General features: G+C 34.9%; 1 protein-coding gene across 13 annotated transcripts in view; it reads right to left on the reverse strand.

The window, feature by feature from the left end:
• Rapgef2 (Rap guanine nucleotide exchange factor 2) overlaps positions 1 to 23,798 on the reverse strand; it is a 251,730-nt gene that overhangs the window by 72,071 nt on the left and 155,861 nt on the right. The window contains exon 1 of one of the 13 annotated variants that reach the window (XM_040293127.2): positions 14,008 to 14,109. The exons of 8 other annotated variants lie outside the window; for them this stretch is intronic. In XM_040293127.2, coding sequence (XP_040149061.1) covers positions 14,008 to 14,061 — 54 coding nt within the window. In that variant the 5' untranslated portion in view covers positions 14,062 to 14,109. Of the gene's footprint in view, positions 1 to 13,101; positions 13,782 to 14,007; positions 14,110 to 23,798 lie in introns of those variants that run through there. 4 more of the 13 variants (XM_021730292.3, XM_021730287.3, XM_021730288.3 and 1 more) reach the window with 4 other exon arrangements.

Here is a 23,798-nt window from a genome sequence, read left to right on the forward strand (position 1 = left end):
CTCACTGTCTTGAGCATGCTAGGCAAGTGCTTTGCCTTGAGATCTGCTAAGAACATTAATGTTGGCATTCACATAGGGCTTTACACTTTGTAAAAAGATTCTGAAAACATAAATTCTTTCAGCATTTTCCTTATTTAAACCTCAAGTTTTCATTTATAAAACAGGAAGATTCCCACTTTGCTCCTAATATTATTTGACAATTAAAGAAAAACATACACACACACACACACACATAGGTACTAGATAAAATAATTTTAACTATTACTGTTAACTATTAATAATCTTCAAAACACTATTGTGAGGCAGAACAGTATTATAATCTCCAATTTTTAAAATTTTTATACCTTTATTTTATTTATTGATTTTTATGTGGCGCTGAGGCTCGAACTCAGGGCCTCGCATGTATTAATTAGGCAAATGCTCTACCACTGAGCCACAACCCCAGCTATAATCTCCATTTTGAAGAAAAGAGAAACTTCAAAAATTTAAATGATTTTTTTGCACAGGTAGTCAACATTAGAACAAGGACTCTGAACAACATCTTTGAACATGAAGTATTTTGTTATATATATAATATTATATTTTTATAGACAAAAACAAAACAAAACAAACAAAACCCTGCCGGGTTAAAATGGTTCCTCCTTACTATTATGCTGAAAAAGTTCTAAGAATTGTGCTTGGAATATCCCTATTGGCATGCTGGGAGAGGATGTGTAATGAGCACTGTGAATGAGTCCTTCTATGTTGTGGGATTTCCTCACAATACAATTTGCTCTCAGGTGTAGGGTGACACTTCAGAGTCATTCAACAACTTTATTACAAATCAATTGAAGGCAATATATTTTTTCATCTCACTGTAACATACCAAAGCTGGCATTTGAAACATCCTACTAGAAGTGGGTACTCTAATCCTGCCTACTGCAATACCCTACCCACCATTACTACTTACTTACACTCTCTTCTATGTATGAACACTGAACCCAGGGCCATTGGCACTGCCAATAAAGGATTGTCCTTAATGCAAGAAGGACCATCATCATTGGACTGCAGGTCACTCTGGTATAGCTAGGTGAAAATATATTTCAATACAATTTTCTAAAAAGTATAATTATATTCTATGGTCCCAACCATATGTGTTATGGTTGATGGGCATTAAAGAAATGTCAAAATTGTAATAATGATGGGCCTCATTCTTATTTACCTATCTGCAATTTAAATGGCTAACACAAGGTGGCTAAGTACATACGAAAATTAGCTCCTTATAAACTACAAGAGAACAACTATATTACCCAGACACAGAAGCCAAATCAGTATTCTTTTCTAAATTCAAGTCAAAAAAACAGGATACTGTAAAAGACTTCTGGAGAACCATATAGATGGGAAGTCTCATATAGCTGGCTGACCACCTTTTCTTACATCAACAAGAGAAAACTTGCACGTGAAGAGGCAAAGAGTTCTTCAAAATAAAACCATGCTCTTGCAATTCAGGCCTAGCTTGAAGGAGGAAAAAAAAATAGCCTGCGTATACTTCCATCAAAATTAAGGTAAAATTACTCTGCATCTTACAGCAAGGATGATAGTAGTTACTATATCACACGTACGAAATCCCTCTGAAACCAATACTAAGGAAAACCAACTCAATGTAGAGGGATAACCTGATAAGAATTATAATCCACAGGACACAGAAAAAATGGATTTGTCTTTCTTTACAATTATACACTTAAGAGCAAAGTTTACAGACCTCTCATGCAACTTTCCAAAACAGATCTGTGTCTGGACAGGTGCACATCTCTGTGTTTTTGCATGTACAAGAAAAGACTGCCCATGGCTTCATTCTTTATTAGCTATGGGACTTGGGGAAAGTTACTTGACCTGTTTATACCCTGATTTCTTTATGTAGAATGATGGGACAACACACTTGCAATGTTCTAAAGATTAAATGATGTGATAAATACAGGTGTTTAGAACATTGCCTAGAACATAAGCAACCTTCAATTTTAGCTAGTGACATTATTACTGTTACTTTGTAACCCTAATAATATGGAATTAATAAACAGAAGGTTGCCTGGAGTACAAGATTGGAGGGGGAAAGGCAAATCAACTTCAGGGCATATCATCTTTGCAAAAGGCAAATATCTAACCTGCTGGGCCTGATTCCCTTGTGTGAGACTTAATTTTCCGACCTTCTGGATAATGGAGATGAACAATACCTAAAACATAAGAATTGTACTTATCATAAGCCACACATTACTCTAAGCACTTTATAGGTTTTAATTCACTAAATCTTCACACAACCCTATGGTCTCCAATGAAGAATCCATGCAATAGGGTCACCAGCAAGCGGATCATAAAACCAGATTATAAATCCAAGATTCTGGCTCAGGAGTCCTCTGAACACTATGCTATAAGCCTCACTAATCTCTTCTCTTCACTTAACTTTCTTCACAAACATTACAACTGTTCAAATTTCAGCATTCATAATAACATATACAAAATTGGAGCCCACCAGATAGATGTGAGTGGATACAGGGAATAACAGACTATTTCCTAAATTGGCTTATCTTAAGGGATGGGTTCCTAGGAGTAGTTTTATTTTCTAAATGAGATTACCCCATCCATTGCTAAACGCTAAGAGTTTCTGTGGAAACTTAGGAGGTAGTTATTTCAATATATTTCAGCATTCAGATTTCTTTGGGAAAGGAATGATAGCATCATGTAAATTATAAGCACACAATATTTAAATCAGTACAGGAGGAGGTCATCTTCAACATCAATTCAGCTTGAGCTTCTTCAAACCCTATATTCTGGCTGTTCTGGATGACTCTGGTATGCTTTTCAAAAATCTTCAAAAATTCATCTGTTATAATAGATCCACTCACATCTACCTGGTGGGCTCCAAGTGACCCAAACATTCCTCCATTGGCCTCACACGTATCACTTGGCCCACATATCAACAGGTCTGTCTTCTACTACTTATTCTGTGTACAGCTCTAAGACATGGGTCAACTCTAATTCACAATCTAATAACCAAGACAAGTGACTCCTGACCTTTGAGTTTTCCTTGACCAGAGAACCTATGCTAAATAAACTGACAAGGGTAATTGAATATCTAGTTTTACTACACCTGCAACTACTATTGCTGTAATATGCAAATATAATTACGATAAACCCACAATTATATTAATGGCTAATACCACATTTAACTGATTCTGAGATTTTGTTTAATCTCAATACTTTTGGACTGGGATCCACTTTATAGGCAATAAAAATAAAGTACTATTGCTTCATTTAAAGTGAGGGAAGCAATAAACAGTACATAAAAGTTGATGAAATGATATTTTCATTAAAATATATATACTGTATGTCAATGGGCTGGAGGTCTAACTCTAATAGAGGCCTTGTCTAGCATGCACAAGATGCTGGGTTTGATCCCCATCACAACACACATACACACACACACAAAAAAAAAAATCAAATTTTTAAGGATAATAATGCCAAAAAATTCTTGATCCTACTACCTGCTCACACAATCTAGCTAGGAGTGAGAAAATGATTTAGTCAATATGTCCAGATCAAGAGAGACATTTTGGTTCTACCAGTTACCCTAAAACACATGCTCATGAACATTACAATACCACAGCGGTTCCCCAATCACACCATATAACTTTCTCTCATGACATTTAACTGTTAATAGTTTTCTAATTATTACATGTATCCACAGGTTCTTTGACATGACATTCAAAGCTTCTGCAATTAGACCCTTCTCATCAACCCAACTTTTCTCCTGCTGCCCTCTCCCTTAGTCAAGTTGATTTGCTCATTGCTCCTCAACTGCACAAAAACACTTTCCATTCAATGCTTTGGCTTGTTCCTTTGACCCCGCAAAAATTCCATTTCCTTTTTTCTTCACATTTTGCTTATGTACTGCCCTTGTCTGTGGTATATCTCAAGATTTATTTCCTTCTTTGTGTATAGTTCAAATTATATGTAGTATTTCCTCCTGTGAATTGCTATGTACTTCTTTGTCCATCCAACTCACCCAGCATTTAAATATATACTACAATCAGATGCAGAATTTTCAAACTGTATTTCTTTCTTATAGAACACTGAAGAAAAACCACAAGAAAACATGGATAATCTGTTGTTTCATTATGAATATTCTCATCTCACTCACAAAGCGAATAAGCACAATATATAATTTCAAAACAAAATAAAACTTCTCAGGACAGTAATGTAACTAATATCTTGCAAGACATTTTTTTAATCTCCATATGTAGTTCATATTTACAATGATTTCAAAATGTTGCTGCACCAAAGGATATTCTTTGTAAAAACGTTTCTTTTATCCTACGTGTTTTTAAGATCAACATAGATTTTCTTTTTTTCTGATTAGCCACACATTTAATAAGTACCCAAACACGTTAACTTTTGACATTTTATTCAGCTAACACTGAGTACACTTTTCTTAAGAACTATAATCTATATTCTCCTTTTCTATTAATAGAAAGAGACTAAGTTGCTTTTCTCTTGAAAAAAATGTAAAGGACACAATTACAGTTATTTGTATTTTCCTAGAGCAAAATGAACATTTCATTTATTATCACTACTTTCAACTTTTGTGAAGTTTGCTGTTCAACAGGGACATGCTTTAATTCTTTCTTGTATCAAGTTGTTAAGCTTTCTTCAAGGGAGGGGATATGGAAAAGGGTAATGAGAGGTAAAAAAGAAATCCAAGAATATGCCCAATAGATTTTAGTGATAAAAGGCTCATCATTCACAGGGGAAAGAGAGAAAGACAGGAAGCTTATGACATATGCCATATTTTCTTTAGCTAAGATACTTCTACTTTCACTTCATTTTTTTTGACACTTTAATATTCACTTCCCATATTGAAATTTTGCCTAAGCTTTAAGAAAAACACAATCATAAAAATAAAGAAAGCTTTATTAAAATTATGCTGTATCTTGCTCATATGTAGGATAAAATTCTAACACTAAATGAAATTCTTAATTACATTTCTTTCTAAATTTAAAATACATAAGTATTATGCTATATTAGTGTACAATATGCAAATAATATATGTCAAACTTTAAAACTACAAAGAAGACAAAGCTTATGATAGAAACTTCATTATAGTTATAAGGTATATCTCTTATATTAGCTGTCCTTAAATATTTCTTCTATATACAATTTTGAGAAAAGATCTAGAACAAATACATTCAGATTTTACAATACAGTATGATATAAAAGCATTAATAAGAGGATTTATACCAAAATGTTAACAATGGTTTTAAATCTTTTCTTCAATGAACACATAGCTACATTTTATTAAATAATGAATTATGCACAAGACTAACAATAGACTAGTCACAGACCAAACTACTGCCTAAATAATTTTAACTCAAACCCAAAACAAGTAGTGTAAATTGGTTTAGCTGCTCAAAGCATATCTCTTCTAAATAAAATCATTCAATCATTTTATATTTAAGTAACTATTAAATATTTTATATTTAAGCAAATGTTATCTCTAAAGCAGTATGATTTTGGCACTTGTTTCAACAAATTATGTTAATTTCAATAATATTTCATATTTTTATTGTCATTTAAATAAACAAAAGTATGCTTTTAAGATAAAAAGGTAAATTAGTTATACTTCCTCCTTCTCATTCTCAATCACTAGGTCCTGGGTATGAACTGTGTTCATCACTCAACTTCTGCCAACCTCCTCCAGCCCTGCTCACCCTCCACTTCAGACTGGAGACTATAGAACCCTGTCAACCCTCACTGAGAGGGAACCCCAAGGAATCTGCTTTTCACTATCATAAAAATACAGTGCTCTCAGTTGCACAACACTCATAAAAACTATATACTGCAACACTTCCACTTAACTTCTTCAAATATTTAATTGCTGAGTAAAACAAAAAACAGGGTGTTTCCACTTATTCAAATACTTTAGAAGATTAAAAATCTCTCTTTCTGTCCCTCTCACTCTCTCTCGGGGGAGGAATATTAAATGACGACTCCACAGCTTTTTTGCTGTTGCTTTCCTTTATTATGAAAAGAGTGATGCTATGTTCTAGCACTTATAGAAAAATTAATGGAATGCTGACCTACTGAAAATATCCAATAACAAGGTACCCCTCTATGATCTGAATTTTTAAGATCTCTAATGTAAGGCAGTAGGAAAATAAAATATTTACAAGAGATATGACATGTAATTTCCCAAATTAACTTTTACTTAAACAGCAAGCTAAGCAAAATTTTAGCTTTTACTACAAGCCCAAGTATGAATTAAGACCATGGATTACTTACATTTATTTAGACAGACATGCACGTATATATGAAATGTGTACAGAGAGACAGAGCAGGATGGCATGGTTCATTTTCTCATTAACCCAAGTCAATATTATAAACCAATAATGCATCTTGCTAGTGTTTATTACATAAAAATATAATCTTAACAGTTGTAAAGGAATTTTTCAGACTCTTTGTCCATCAATAAATGTAAGGCTAATTCATGCCCAAGATGTCCCTAAAAAAGAGCCTTTATGATGAACATGGAATGTAAGTTGGAAAAGATGATCTGGTGTATTAATAGAATATGAAGAGACCCGAAGCATGTGCAAAATATTTATATAGTGACTTCAAAGTACAAAAGGAACACAGATAGGGGACGGCATACACCACAGACTGTTATTAAATAAAATTATTATATCATACACACACCAGAGAGAGAATGTGACATAACTACACGTAGGGCAGAAGACGGGGCAGAGGATGACAACTGGCTGGTTCTGTGTCACTGGAGCTTCCATACTAGCAGGTAAGACAGTACAAGGCCTAGAGCCTACGTAGGGCCACCTGTGAGATGCAATGTCACTTTTGTGAGCGTGCACTGTTACATCACATCTTTGTATACTTCAGAGTGGCAAATATACATTTATATTTTCATTTTTTAAAAATATTTTTAATGAGAAATTACGATTAGTGATCTTATGATGCTTAAATGTTAAACCAGAAAAAAACAGAGCTTCTAACAATACATTTTGAGAATTCTCTTTTTTCTCTAATATTTATTTTTAGGTAATCTATTTTCAATGGATCATTACTAAATAATATTTAAAGCAAAGGCATAAAGCATATACTTTTGTGGGCTATAAATCAAAACCACTAGTATGTCCTAGGATGGGATTGAGCTTTTCAATCTTACATGTGAAAACAGTGTATGTAATGTCTTGGCAAGTTTCTAAATATATTTCTTCACTTCTAACAGAGCTAAAAGGATCTATTATATGTTGCCAGGGTTTCTTGGTCCAAATCCAAGGCAAGATGACCTTGTCCTTGATTAAAACAATAGGATATTGCTTCCTCTCAGGCCTCTCTACAAGCAAGCACAGTGGAAAACCTCCTCACAAGATAAGTTTATTTAATCTCAGGAAATGTATCTGTTACAATAGACAAAATAGAGATCAGATAAAGACGTGGATTCATAACCCAAAAGAGGTGCACAACTTAGCATCAGTAGCAAGTTGCTGGTGCTATATTTCTACCTTGTTAAGGAAAAGGCATCAGTCATGAGACACTCCAGCCAATGCTCTCAGACAAAAGTCAAGTTTTCATGGTAGCATAGGAGCAATTTTTAAAAAAAAAATAAGTTTCTTAACTTCAGTCTAATTAACACATAAAGGGACAGGAGGTAGAGAAAGAGGCTGTCAGCTCTCCTTTGCTGGGTCTTCATAGTCCCTAACTTGTGTCCTCTACTTCAGCACCTGGACAGACCTTCCTCTCTCTAGCCCAATCCAATCCAGCAGTGAAGCTTCAAAGTTCTTCCTCATTACCTTCTGTGTCATCATATTCTTTTACATCTTCCTGCCTTGGGTCCTCACATGGTATTGGTCAAGCTTTGAAAAGTCTTCTGTAACCTGAACTTTTAACATTTGATCAATAGTTTTAAATTCCAATCACATCCTTAAACATATGGTACACAGAGGGGGAAAATCTATTCAAGATAGGACCTTTCATCTACCTGCAAAGACCAAACATATTTCAAAGCATCAATCAGAGTAAATAATAAAATTAAACATTATATATTAAGAAGCTACTGAATTACTATTGAGAGACAACAGAAATAAATTATAATGAGATGAGGAACAAGTCAGAGTCAAACGAAGAACATTAGAAAGTGAGAAATGGGAAAAGAAAATGAAATGCTTATAATTAGACTAAATTTAAAAAGCATAGTTGGGATGGTGGTATGTTTATAGTTGGTTAAGTGAAATTTCATCCATTCTGGTTAAGGGACTTGTGAATGATGAAATTGATGCTTGTGGTTATACACAGTAGCCTTGCTAAATTGCTGAGGCTGGCTTTGAACTTGTGATCCACCTACAGCATGGTCTTAAGAGAGGTAGTTGTGAATTAAAGTTGGGCTCCATGATATATACAAAGTTCACTAGGGCAGACAAAAAGGAGACAAAATAGCAAGGCTCATTGCTTCCAGTGGAGCCCAGGCAACCAGATGTTGCAAAGGAAACAGAATGAAAAAGTTGAGGCCTGAAGTGTGTTTAAAAGTTAAGTAGCAAACAGAGTGTGAGGGCATGTGCCTGTTTGTCCAGCTAGTAGAAAGGCTAAAAGCAGGAGTATCACTTGAGTCTAGAAATTTGAGGCCAACCTGTGCAACATATCAAAACCTAAAAAAAAAAAAAAATTAGAAATATATTTGGCCCTCTGTGTCTTCACGCCCCACATCTATGGATTAAACCAATGTGGATCAACAATATGAAAGAGTTAAACAGCAAATAGGAAAATGTACATGGTAAAATTAAAAAAAAGAAGAAGAAAAAGAAAGAAAGAAAATGTACATGGTAGAAGTCAAACAGAAAAGCAAAAGGGAAGAAAAAACTAGGCTAGGGGCCAGGGTTGTAGCTAAGTGGTAGACCACTTGCCTCGAATGCGGGAGGCGCTTAGTCCAGTCCTCAGCATCACATTAAAAAAATCAATAAATAAGAAAAACAATGCACCAATTCTTAAAAACAAAACAAACAAAAAAAAAGACTAGGCTAAATGCCATCCTTTCCTGATCACCCATACTCAAACTTCAAGATAATTAATTTCAAAAAAGGACAGCTACATTATTGACTGAGTCAAGCAATGACAAGTCTTATAAAATAATTTTGATTGATATGTTGCTCTTTTATAGCAACAGTGACTGGAATATCATCACATACACCAAGAAAAAAAAAAGAATAGTGGACAAGCAAGCAATTTTTCAAGTCATGTATGCCACTGGCTAATACCAACTACCTCAATTACATATACTCTACATATCTCATTCTGACTGAATTTGGCTGAGTAAGGGAGGTAGTATAGGCCTGCAGTTAAAACTAGAGCTATGACATTAAACAAACCTGGGTTTCAACTGATGGCTCTACTATTTATGAGTAATAAGTCTCTAAGAAAAACTGCTTTTTAATCTCAGCTTTCCTCATCTCTAAACGTGTGGGGTTATTGTAGGATTTAAGTCAGATAAAATGCAATACAATGCCCTCTAAACAATAAGAGCTCAATAATTAAGGTAGCTACTGCAATTCATTCCCAACATTTAAGTAAGGCAATTCCTTATGTATACCACCTTTTCTTATCATTATTTAATCTTGACTTGAGGTATGTTTTATTATAAGTATATAGCATAATATAGAAGTCAATAATGTACCAAAATATAAAACTGGAAAACAGGTTATCAGTTTGATACATCAAATTCAATTATTGGAATCTAATCAAAAACTGTTAAGTTTCCCAGCCATAGGATAATTCAAAATTTATCTAAGAGAATTAAAGTCAGAACATTATAGCAATACATGCATACCCGCATTTGTAGCAGCACAATTCACAATAGCTAAACTATGGAACCAGCCTAGGTGTTCATCAACAGATGAATGGATAAAGAAAATGTGGTATATATACACAATGGAGTTTTATTCAGCCATAAAGAAGAATGAAAGTATGTTGTGTGCAGGGAAATGGGTGGAACTTGAGAACATGATGTTAAGCGAAATAAACCAAACTCAAAAAGTCAAGGGGCATATGTTCTCTCTCATATGTGGAAGCTTGAAGGGAAAAAAAGCATGGGGTGGCTGGTAGAATCTCATGAAAACAAAACAGAGATCAGTAGAGAAGAGGAAAGGGGGGGAGGGGAGCTACTGGGGAATAAAGTTGACCAAAGCATCTTGTATGTGTATATAAATACGTAACAATAAATTTCAACATTGTGCATAATTCTAATGTACTAATAAAAAATTTTTACAAAAATAAAAAACTATATCTGACAATCAAAAAAAATTTACAAATTTTCAAAGTGATCCCTAGTCATAATCACAGATTTTTAAAGACATCTGAAATGGACAAAAAGGGAAGAGACAGGTTTTAGGGTTTAAAAAAACAGGAAGAAAAAAAGTTGAGACTTTTAATGCTATCCCAATATTTCCCCCTACTTACGGAGCCTATAAAACGTTTTTTCATATAGCATCAATTTATAGTCTGTACAACAAGTGGTCTCTTATTGTCTTTTGAAAAATACAGAAATATTATTTCAGAAGTGCTAACAATCTCCTTTAATTTTCAGAAACTCACAAGATTTTTACATGTTGATGTTCACGAAACCACAAGACTCTTCTAAAGACTAACCAAAAACCCCTGCATAACAATAAAAATACAGCCCAGTGCTGGGAAAACTTCTATGATTATCTTAGTATTATCAACTGAGGATATATGGATAGAGAGGGGACAGAAGAAGGCATGATGAAACATGTAAAATTCGCTAGTTTAATGGACATAAAACATTAAATAAAACTTAATATTATCCAAAAATTCGATTAAATGAGAAAGTATTTACTGTATACTTATTATGTGCTTGTATACTTATAATGCACTGAATGAGATAAAAAAAAATAAATGGAAGCCCACAAGATCTGAAAGATTCTTACAAAATATAAAAAGAGTTTACTTCTTAAACCCAGTCATAACAACAACAAAAAGCTTCCCAAATTTAATGTATTTTTAGTACCACCTTCCTTTCTGTACTAAAACAAGCAAAGTTGCTTAAAAAGTCACAAATTTCTCAAAGAAGTGAAAATATAAATATTTGTAAATTTGGTTTATTTGAAATTAGCTGTGACATTGAAAAGTTTCACAGGGTGAAAGAGAGACATTCTTGCTCCGTTTTGCTCAAGTCAACTGCAACTGCTGACTGAGTCACCTGTTTTATGAGAGCCAGAGTCATTTACTCTTATTCAACTTCTCACATATAATTACAATTTAAAGGTCTAATTGACAACAGCAAAGTCTAGACTAGTCAACAAGAAGAGAGATCAGAATTGCCAACTGTGCCACATATGAAAGTCTGGGGAGGCAAATTTTAGTATTCAACAGTATTGTGGAAATATCATTCATGTTTTCTAGAAGTTGCTTGATACAAAGTTATATTATGGTCAGTTTTACTTTCTCATATCATTCCCTTAAATTTTAGTGAGATATGAAGAACCCTATCAGGAAACATGTGCTTACAGAATATGATACCAGGCACTCTAGTTCATACACTATTTGATACTACCTGTCTTGACTGCTCTTGTTCTCATAAATCTAGTAATACTTTCCCTCCCTCTGCTAGTGAGTAGTTTTAATAACTTTGTTTATTTGCTAATTTACATTATTTATACTGTCCTTCTATTTGCAGAAATGATACACAAGGTGAAGAGGGAGCCTGTGGTTTAAATTTTGTTTCTAAGATTCTTAAGTACTAACTACTACTCTTACCTGGAAGAAATCACTATGGCAGAAGGGCTTAATTTTAAAGATCCTGTTAATAAAATCAAACTACAATGGAACTTCTCTGTAACAACTTTTCCCATTAGTGAAATTAAGTATAGGCTGGTCCTTTTTTGGATCTGATCCAAAGAGATTTAATTAGTGAAGTGCCACAAGAACCTCATTAAGAGGGGCTGGGCTCTGAGTACCGCAACATGCCACCAGGCCAGCACCTTCCTCAAGAATATCCCGGGGCTCACTCACAAGGGGAGGCGATGCCTTCAGGTTACTTCATCCAAAGAAAGCTACTGTATGTAGTTAATACTTTTGAAATCAAACCACACTCATAAACCTAAACATCTAAATATTCTAAATTCATAGCCTCCTATTTACAAATATTCAAAGCTTCAGCAATTTATACTCATTTTTGAAATTTAACATCTCATCCTTTTTTAGAATACATAAAAGACAATTCCTATACCCTAACGTAATAACCTACTGGATGCTAGGTATGCAAGACACTTCAAAAATACTACACGTTCTGCCTAATCACAAATATTTTCATTGTGAGATTTAATGGAAATATCAGTGCTATGAATTTGTATGATGGCAGAAAACTTGCAGCATGGTGACATAAAGCAGCAGGGTGAGAGCTCACGTTCCTGGAACTGGAGCTCTGACCTGGTGTTAGCAAAGAAAAGTGTTTCTCACTAACAGCAGTGGCTGCCTGTGGGACTTCAGCACGACAATCGCACAGCTGACTCATGGGAGCAATTATACAGAAGCAGTAATTTTTTCTGTGGCATTAAAAAAAATTCTGTGCTTTCATCACCGATTAATACTTGTTAAGTAGTCAGATGAATCCCACTGATCGTTTTCTTACCAAATCAATAACCAAACCTATCCCTCCTTTCAACCTACATGTGAATTCCTCACTACAGATTCCCATTCCTAGTATCCTCTCTCATGATCTTTCATTAAATTCAACTACAAAAAACCTTTTTTGAAACTATTAAGATACAAAAAGCTCTAGTTTCTGATTATAAAAAGCAGTCCATCCAATATTTCTCAATGTCAATGCTTTTTCTTTAAACAAACTGTTGGTCTTGTTTAAATATTTTTTAAATTACAGCAAAATTGGAAGAACAAGCCAGTTGGAACTCACCCTCCCTCCTCCAAGCAGATTATTATACCCTCTACAAAAACTGTTTTTCCTGAAGAGAAAGAGCAACAATCCCCATTGTAAAGCAGATCTCTATGATGTGCTACCCAAGCACACACAGCATTTGCGATACTTACTGAGTGTTTCTCCTGCTGGCCCATAACTCCATGGTTAGCTGGGGCTGCTAGTGGTTTCATAATGAAGAAACATATGCTGAACTGAATTTACACATCATGTACCAATCTCTCACGAAGGCAAGTCACCCTCTACAGCATTAAATTAAAAGAAAAAGAAAGAAAAAAAAAGAGGGAGGAGGGAAAACCAAGCTGCAGCTTAAAGTGTCACTACTGGTAAGCTTAAAAAACCCTTCACACTTGTAGACCAGAAAAGGAATCTGAACAACGGTGCTCGGCTCCATTTTTATAACATTGAAACTCTAACCCTCTCAGGCTATGGCAAGACCGAGAAAACCTCATACAGCTCTCAGTCTTCCAAGACGACAAGATCATTTCTGAGACTGAAGAACAAGAGGCAAAAGAAAAGAAGGGGGGAAAAAAAGCTAAAATGGCTGACTGCACACAGATTCCTCTCAAAAAGGCTTAATACAGAATTATATTAGCCAGGGTGGTATAAGAACCAGTCTCTAGCATTCAGCCAAGCATTGTTAACACTCTTGTTTCATTTGCAATCACACATACAGACCCCTCCAACCAAGAAAAAAAAGAAAAAAGAAAGAAAGAAAGAGAGAAAAAAAAATCAGGGCAGAGCGTGTGAATCGGGACCTCCTCCCTAGCTGCTAATGATGCTGACAGAGTGGTGACCAGTGATCTCTGTCCCACTCCACTAACCAAGTTTGCACAATTAATCTTAGCAGCATGACACTGATGGACATTTAATTTAATGATGTCTGTCCCTCACACTCAACACAAGCATGCCTGCTAGCAAGAGAGTCACTAACAGAAACACAGCACATGCACACACACAATCTCAAGAATCATGAGTCTGAATGCAATACACCAATATAATTACATTATTGTGCTTACTTTGGAGGACCATGGCTGCAGGCAGTTGGCATAGCAACGCACAAGGAAAGCCATTTCCTGGGTAGAGAGAAAGCTTCCTTTTCTAAATAAAAAATTCCTCTTAGGAAACAAACAGCATTGCTGCTTCCTGCAGAAAGCAAGACACTGTAGTCTGTCTCTTAACCTGCAAGGCTCACACTCGATGCAGTTCTAGTGATGTAAGTGGATTTCTCTCTCACCCTCCCTCTCCCTATATACACTGAAATATTCAGCTCAAACGGTACACACATTCCTTAAGGCTCGCCCCCTCCTCTACTTAACCATTTCACTCATTAAGGTAGCGATGGACAATTCAGATAAAGTAACAAGCTCTTGCCTGTATTATATCAGCAGCTGTAGGTTAAGCAAGTCTCAGAGGGATGGAATCCATTGATTGCTGACTCCAAATAATATCACTGAAGACAGGGTGGGAAATCGGAGCAAGGACTTACTTGAATAGCTTTGAACTAAAATATGATTTTTCACCAAGGTGAGGATAAAGGAATCAATGTGACCTTTACCCCACCCTCAATATCACTGTACTATAATAAACGAATATCCACCAAAAAAATTTAAATGCATGCTTAGCAAGCTTTGTGTAAATTTAGAGGTGATTTTTCACAAACACCCATACACACACACACACACACACACACCACACACACACATACTGCCTTGTCAATAATATTAAATTAAATCCACCCAGTTTTTTTTTAAAGCAAACCAAACTTCTATAGTTGAGTAATGAAATTCAGTAAGAATACATTATTCTACCATAAACTCTTAATTTTACCTACATATGTAGATTTATTTAAAAGAGTACATTATAGTTGATAAGGAATAAAGACACTTATTCTCTGGATCACTGGTCAGTTCCTCTCATTCAGATTTATAAATGGTATAAGGAATAGAAAATAGATATAGAAATTTAGCATCTTTGATAATGTTCTCTGCAACCGTCAGTGCTTGCTAACTTATGTTTCTCATCTATCTTAAGACTGCACCCATTCTATCATCCTTTTTCCTTTGTCCTCATCCCTAAAGGAAACCATTCCCTGATTTAGGTTCTTTTTTGCCACCCATTCCCATCTCTTTCTTAGACTCCCATCATGCGCTGTCCCCCTCTTCTCCCACACATATTTAACCACTTCTCCACAACCAGAGATAATCGCCATTAACTTTTAAAAGTTCTGGTCTCTCATTTCAAAAAGCCAACAGAAACAGAAGTCTTTCCTATACCTCGCTTTTCCTTATGCTGCAACCTCACCTCTTTCCCACACTTCACAATCAAGAATCACCTGCTTTGGTTTTCACTATTTCCTGTTATCCCACAGATTCCACAAATGAAGGACCACTGTGATCCTCATGCACAACTGATACATCCATACTCAGTTAAGGATAATTGAGTTATCCTAACACCTGCTTCCACTCATCACAAAATCTGTAAATTAAATTCTAATTTTTTCTCCAACTTAGATTTCTCTTCATCTCTGCTGCTATCATACCACTCCATTATTTTCTGCTTTAAGAACGGCAAAAGTCTCCTTCATCAAGTGGTCTAGAGTCATTCTAACCCTTCCACCCAACCCATTTACCATACTATCTCCTGGAATCCTCTAAAAATGAAAGTCTGATCATTTCACCTTCATTCCCAGCACCACTTTTAAAATTAAAACACTTCAGTGACTTCCTGTTGCACTCAGCTTAAAGGCCAAACCCCAACATTCTGCAAGCCTTGCACACTTTCCAGACTTACACCACACCCAAGCTCACTCTTCATGCCAGGTCCTAGGGCTCTCTTGCTTCCTTGATGGGCAAGATGGCCTTAGTAAATGTTACTTCCTCTGTCTGAAATTCTCCTTCTCCCTCCCTTCCTGACAGTCTCCCCTTCTGGCCCAAAAAACATACTGGTAAAATGCCCTCAGGGTTATCACAACAGTATTCATCTCTCACTTATTACAGTTGTGATTTTACAGTTAGTCTTGAGAGTATCCAAGCAGTTCATCCGCTCCATCCCATGTACCCTAATGTTCAATGAAAGCTAGACATTAGGACATACATTTTTCTGTACAACTGTTCTCTCAGCACTGAGTATAGTACACATTGCAGGCACTTACATTTTTGTTAAATGAATGAAATTTCCACTGACTGGAAATGGATACTGTCAAGACCATATTTGATGTTCTAGATAAGTTCTTGTTAAAATCCCAAATATTTCTTCTATAACAGACACAAGAAATAATTTTAAAGCAAATAATACCCAAAGTGAAAACAGCCCAAGCATCCATCAACAGATGAATATGTAAATACAATGTAGTGTATATATTAAGTGGGGGCAGTATTCAGCCCAAAAAAGGAATAAAATTCTGTTACATGCTACAATATGGATAAACTGTAGCCATTAGCCTAAGCAAAATAAACCAGTCACAAAAGACTAAACACTATATTCACAGAGATAGAAGGTAGAATGGTGGTGCTAGGGGCTGAGAAAGGAGAAATGGGGGAGCTATTGTCTAGTAGGTATGGAGTTTCAGTTTGGGAAGATGAAAAAGTTCTGGAGATGAATGACAGTGATAGTTGTACAACAATGAAAATGTACTTAAATGCCACTGAACTGTATCCTAAAAATGGTTAAAATGGCAAATTTTAATGTTACATATATTTTACCCCAATAAGAAAAATAGGTGGCAAAGACTACATAGTCAAGTTCCACATTTTCCATCTAGTCCATGTCCCAACATGTCCATGTGCAAAAAAAATTCTTCTCTAAGCTTAAATCAAAGTGATCCCATGCTCTGATGGAGTATGACCTTATATGTGAAAATTTCCCATTACTTGCCTCTCTCCAGAAAAAAATGTGTCACTTCTCTCAAGAAGGAAATAAACCTAATGGGGGAACCTGATAGATGAAGTAAGAAAATCACACATCCTCAGGCACAGATGCTGTACTGTGCTGTGACCTGGTGTGATTTCTCTTTGCAACCTGGCTTCATGCCTACAACCTATATATCTTAAAACTCAGGACTGTGATAATCCACATTATCTTGTACATAGAAACACAATTATGCCAGGTTATAATATGCCAGATACTATTTAAGAAATAAAATATAAACTCAGGGTTTAGAAAAATCCAATATTATAAATTTTATATAAGCAAGAATAAATCACACTAATGTGTAAGTAGCTCTAACTTGCAAAATATTTACTCCATTCAATAAACATCTAGATTTAGCAAGTAGCATTATATAGACTTGAAAGAAAGAAGCCAAGTAACAACTCTGCATCAAGAACATCCAAATATTCTAAACTTTCGGTAATAATACTTCAAAAGATGGGATTACATAGTTCAGGAAATTACTTAATATAAAGGCTTTCCATGCCAAATTTAATACTATTGTATTCTCTCATACTTTTTCTACCTAAATTGTTTACTTTCTAATTACTATAAAATTGAGAAAAATTATCTGTTCTTTTCAGTAATTATTAATCATATTTAGAAGTTATATGGTATTTATCCATAGATCTTATTGTGCTTCATAAACATTTAATTAAGCTTCATCAAAACCCAATGGAGGGCCGGGGCTGTAGCTCAGTGGCAGAATACTTGTCCAGTATGTGAGGCACTGGGTTCAGTCCTCATTATCTCATAAACATAAAATAAATAAAAATGAAAAGAATTTTTTAAAAACAAGGGAAACAAAATAATACACTCTCTTTTATTAGAAAATACTGTATAAGACTATAAGGTTAGCACTGTAGAAGAATACAAAATAGAACTTACTTCACTTAATAGTCATAAATTGGTTTCTTTTCTCTTATCTCTATCCCAAGGGAAAAATTATAGAAGTTGGGGAAAACTGATGGGTGAGCAAGAAATAAGTTATTCTTTGATACCCTGAATTAAGAAATTTTACAAATTTGAGAATCCAAAAGTTTGATTTTTTCCCCCAATAAGTGACATTTAAAATACTATTTTTGTGTATGAATTCACCAAATCAGTTAAGCAAAATAAAGGATGGTCAGATATTTTACCCTTTTTTTCTAAAGCCAATGTACCCCACTAATACTATAATTTCTTTCAAAAAGTGAAGGTTGACTGACAAACTTTTTCTGGCATTCCTTAACTCCATTCTACATTGTTATATAATCTCTTTCCCCCATTGTTGTGTCTCAGAGAAAAAGTAGACACAGAGTCAATCTATGAAATAGTTCATCATTAAAAATAATTTAATTACGAAATATGAAAGAAACCAACACATCTCCTAACACAGTACAACTAAATCTAAATATATACTTTGGAAATACTGGAAAACTTCAAGTTAACGTTCAGCTTCAGAAAGATCTAATGGAGCACCATAAAGCTCTTAAAAAAAAAAAAAAACTAATGGAGCACCTAAATAAAGATTACCCTGATATGATCAAAATATGCTTTCAAAGAAATCTTTAAGCTATTTCTTCTTTTTTATATATATTCCTGACAGTAAACTGTTTAGTTGCATATGACTCATAATTGGAAAACTAATGTAGCAATCTACCTTAATAAATGTTCCATAAATATACCAAGCACATGGGAAGAGAAAGATTAAAGGATGACACAATTTGGAGATATCCAGACAAATAAATAAAATAAAGAAACCTGTAAGTTAGTGAGTTATTCCAACATTGGGCTTTTATAAATGCATTTGTTTGAAAAATGAGACTTTAACAGTAGATTAAACAAAGCTTACTTCATTTCCTAGAACCTATTTTAAGAAAAGGTCAGACTTCATTTTGTAGTGCACAGGTTTCAGAGGTAGAATCCTTGAAAACTGGCTGCAAATCATTTCAATGTCTTTTCTAGGGACAAGGACTTAAAACAGGTCTCCCTACTATATTTCACAGAGCAACACTGCAAATGCACAGAATTATTATCTTTATTACTAATTTGCCATGTAATATATTCCCTTGTAATATATTTGCACAAGCATAATGAACCATTAAATATTTAACAAAACAGGAAATGTTGCACTACAAAATGAAATAAGTCAGCTGAGGTCAGGGATCATACAGTATTTTGTTTATCTGATATTGTTAATGATGTATTAAGCTTTATCCCTTCTACTTGACATACAGCAACTGTTCAAACAAAGAATAAATGCATAAAGTGATTTCACTTATAACCTGTGAAATACTGTTAGTCTTTAACAAGAGGAAGCAGACACTGGAGGGTTGGGTAACCATAAAAAAATGTCTAATTTGCTTATTGAAAAAAATTGAGGCTTTAAATAACTTGACAGATGAAAAGAGTAGGCCAAAACTAGTAAATTTAACAGGGAAAAATATAAAGATCTACATGTGCACTACCAAAATGTCCCTTGTATAAGTACAGGAATGGGGATGTGGCTTAAGAAACAATTCATAGAGAAATGGAAGGAAGTGATTATCTGCAAAACTGACCTACTAGAGCTCTACCTATACCTGCCAATGCACAAGTTCTGACCTTAATCTAATCTCAGGTTATTTTTACCAGATATATGATGTCCCCAGCAAGGAAGACTGGAAGTCATAGTGCGATCTACTTTGTAGGGTTTTGTAAGACTTTATGTAAATTATTAGCAACCAGCTCTGGACTTCATAATTTAAAAGAAATGATGAGTACATATGGCACTCTAATGGGAGAAAACATGGATGAGGCATTTAGAAAGCTATAAGAAGCTGGGAATGAGCCGAGCACAGCGGTGCATGCCATCTAATCCCAGTGGCTCAGGAGGCTGAGGCAGGAGGATTGACAGTTCAAAGCTAGCCTTAGCAACTTAATGAAGCCCTAAGCAACTTAGCGAGACCCTGTCTCTAAATATAATTTTAATAGGGCTGGGGATGTGGCTCAGTGGTTAAGCACCCCTAGGTTCAATCCAGGTTAAAAAAAAAAAAAGGAAACAAAGAAAGGACAGAAAAAGCTGGGGACCTTTAACACAGAGAACAGGTGTGGAGGGGTAGAATTATTTTAAGTATCTATATTATATTTACATTGATCATTTAAAAGAGATCTAGAGGGGCTGGGGATGTGGCTCAAGCGGTAGCGCGCTCACCTGGCATGCGTGCGGCCCAGGTTCGATCCTCAGCACCACATACAGACAAAGATGTTGTGTCCGCCAAATACTAAAAAATAAATATTAAAATTCTCTCTCTCTCCCTCTCTCTCACTCTTTCTTTAAAAAAAAAAAAGAGATCTAGAATCATGAATTAAAATTACAGAGAGGCAGATTTCAACTAAGTATAAGGAAAAAGGTCTTACTGTGTTGCCCAGGCTAGCCTTGAACTACTGAGTAAAAGAGTCCTTGTCTCCCAAATAACTGAGACTAATAGGTGTGCACCACCATGCCAGGATTATGGAAGACTTTCTTAATAATCAGCCCTTCCCTATAAATGTAGTAACTGCTATAATTTATTAAGCTCTTACTTTGTAGCCAACACTAAGGTGCAAGTGATACATATTATACAAAGGAATCTTTCAAATACCAGTACTCACAGTAATTAAAATTTTTAAAGCAGAGACTGAATATTGGTGACTTTATAAAAAAATAAACTGTATTAAGTGGTTTACCTGGGGGATTCTTAAAAATCCTTTTCATGTTCTTAACATGGTCTTACCTAACATATCCATTACCAAATATCAGATGGTACCAAAATGAGGATGAAAAGGGTGATGTTGTACAGAATGTTAGAAAAAGAGAGACTACATAAATAGGAACATATCCATCCTGAGATAAGACTTCCTGGTAGAAGCTATGCCTTATCCTAAGACTTTTGTTTGTATTTTGACGGGGGAAGAGGTGATACTAAAATAATCTCACTTTTTTCGAGGGGTGAGGATTACTGGGGTTGAACCAAGGGGCACTTTACCACTGAGCCTGATCTCACTAAGTAGCTTAGGGTCTCACTAAGTTGCTGGATCTGGCCTGGAACTTGTGATCCTCCTGCATCAGTCTCCCAAGCTCCTGGGATTATAGGCATGTGCTACCACACCTGGCAAAATACCCTTACGAAAGAAAGAAAGAAAGGGGAGGAAGGGGAGGAAGGGGAGGAAGGGGAGGAAGGGGAGGAAGGGGAGGAAGGAAGGAAGGAAGGAAGGAAGGAAGGAAGGAAGGAAGGAAGGAAGGAAGGAAGGAAGGAAGGAAGGAAGGAAGAAAAGTGATAACTGGACATTGAAAGTTTTCCTTTTAACATCTTTACCTGAAAAAATAAAATAAAATTTGGGCTGAGGTTGTGGTTCAGCAGTGGAGCACTTACCTAGCACATGTGAGGTACTAGGTTTAATCCTCAGCACCACATAAAAATAGATAAATAAAATAAAGATATTGTGTCCAACTAAAAAAAAAAAAAAGAAAAATTAAAAAAAATAAATAAATAAAATTTACCAAACTTAGAGAAAGGTGGCTTTCTTAATATAAGTAATAAATTATTCGAAAGTATGTTTGACCTAATTTGATTAAAAATTTAAATTCCTTAAAATGACTTGATTATTTTCAATATCATTCCACATATCACCAAAAACATTTCCAATATTTTCTATTACAGAAGCAAACAATTTCTGAGAGGTATTTTTTCAACTCTTAAAAGCTGTAACTAATTTTTAAATTAATTAATTTATTTTAATTAGGTACATGACAGCAGAATGCACTTTGATTCATTATACACAATTGCAGCACAACTTTTCATTTCTCTGGTTGTACATGATATAGCATTGCACCATGTGTACAGTCATACAGGTACCTAGGGTAATGATGTCCATCTCATTCCACCAGCTTTCCGGATCCCATGCCCCCTCCCCTTTGCCCAAACAAAGTTCCTCCATCCCCCTTACCCCCCATTATGGATCAGCATCCACTTATCAGAGAGAACATTCAGCCTTTGGTTTTTTGGAATTGGTTTACTTCATTTAGCATGATACTCTCCAACTCCATCCATTTACCTGCAAATGCCATAATTTTATTCTCTTTGAATGCTGAGTAATATTCCATTGTGTATATATACCACAGTTTCTTTATCCGTTCATCTATTAAAGGGTATCTAGGTTGCTTCCACAGTTTAGCTATTGTGAATTGAGCTGCTATAAATATTGATGTAGCTGCATCACTATAGTAGCTGATTTTAAGTCCTTTGGGTATACATCAACTTAGAAGATCGAAAAATCTACCAGAAAACTTCTAGAATTAATGAATTCAGCAAAGTAGCAGGATATAAAATCAATACCCATAAATCAAATGCATTTCTATACATCAGTGATGAATCCCCTGAAAGAGAAATTAGGAAACCTACCTACCCCATTCACAATAGCCTCAAAAAAAAAAAAAAAAGAAGAAGAAGAAGAAGAAAGTTGGGAATCAAAAGAGGTGAAAAACATTGTGGAAGTCTCTACAATGAAAACCACAGACCACTAAAGAAGGAAACTGAAGAAGAACTTAGAAAGATCTCCCATGCTCTTGGAATGGCAAAATTAATATTGTCAAATTGGCCAAACTGGGCTGGGGTTGTAGCTCAGTGGTAAGGCACTTGCCTAGCATGCATGACACACTATGTTCAATCCCTGGCATCACGTAAAAATAAACAAATAAAATAAAGGTATTGTGTCTATCTACAAATATATATATTTAAAACAAAAATGGCCAAAGTGCTATAAAGATTCAATGTGATTCCAATTAAAATCCCATCATTATTCCTTATAGAAATAGAAAAAGCAATCATGAAATTCATTTGGAAAAATAAGAGACCCCAAACTGCCAAAGCTATAACTAAATTTAGACAACTAACTATAAGTTTTCAATTCATTAAAGGTTCAAGCCTATAAAAGGTCTATGCAAGAGATTTTTGTTTTCTATTATAATATTAGTAGGCCTAAATTTGAACGTGCAATAATTTCATGATCATCCCTTTGTCAGGAAACAGTACTACTTGCCAGTGGAAAGAAACTAGAAAGATTAAAAAAGAAAAAAGGAAAAAAAGCTGTACTTTACTGATGGTCCTAAAGGGAAAACAGTTGATTCCATCAAAAGGATGAATCAATCAAAACCTATCGATGTGCAGATAAAATTCAGTAACCGTTTCTTTACATTGGATATTCTATGCTTCAGCCTATTTCTTTAAAAAGTACTTAAACAGTAGTCATCCAAAGTGGATGAATTATTTGCTCTTTATTTCTCTTACATTAAATTTCAAGTTTAAATAGCATAAGAAGCAATATGTTAGATTCATTTTTTAAATAAGTAACTTCATGGATTGGGAATGGAAAAGATTTATGTCTATATTTGACTCTAACATTTACTATCTGAGTGACTAAAACACAGAACACATTACTTAACCTCTGTGGCGTCTGAGTGAGTATCTCCTAACAAGGGAAGATACCATCCTCGAATGTTCAGAACATCTACCAGACTGGTTCATCATACAAGGTCAGTAGGGTCTACTTTATTTCTTCCAAAATATTCTGAAAAGTATGATACGCTCAGGGTTTGGCCAACCCATTTAATTAATGTTGTATAGAAAGCTGGCACTAGTGTACTTGGGCCAATATCCTCATACAAAATTGTTCACGTAGGTGGATCTATAATGTCACTCAAAGAAACATTAATGTTAATTTGGCTAATCTGATCCAAAGGCATGAACACAAATCTTTGATACTACTGAAACCTATTATGTGTTGCACAAAAGGTACAAACAATGACATGCAAGATAGTAACTGCTTTCAAAGACTCTGCGGTTTCAGAAATTTAATTATTTATTTATTTATTTATTTA

This window comes from Ictidomys tridecemlineatus, chromosome 9, assembly GCF_052094955.1.
Source record: "Ictidomys tridecemlineatus isolate mIctTri1 chromosome 9, mIctTri1.hap1, whole genome shotgun sequence".
In the NCBI taxonomy this organism is placed as follows: domain Eukaryota; kingdom Metazoa; phylum Chordata; class Mammalia; order Rodentia; family Sciuridae; genus Ictidomys; species Ictidomys tridecemlineatus.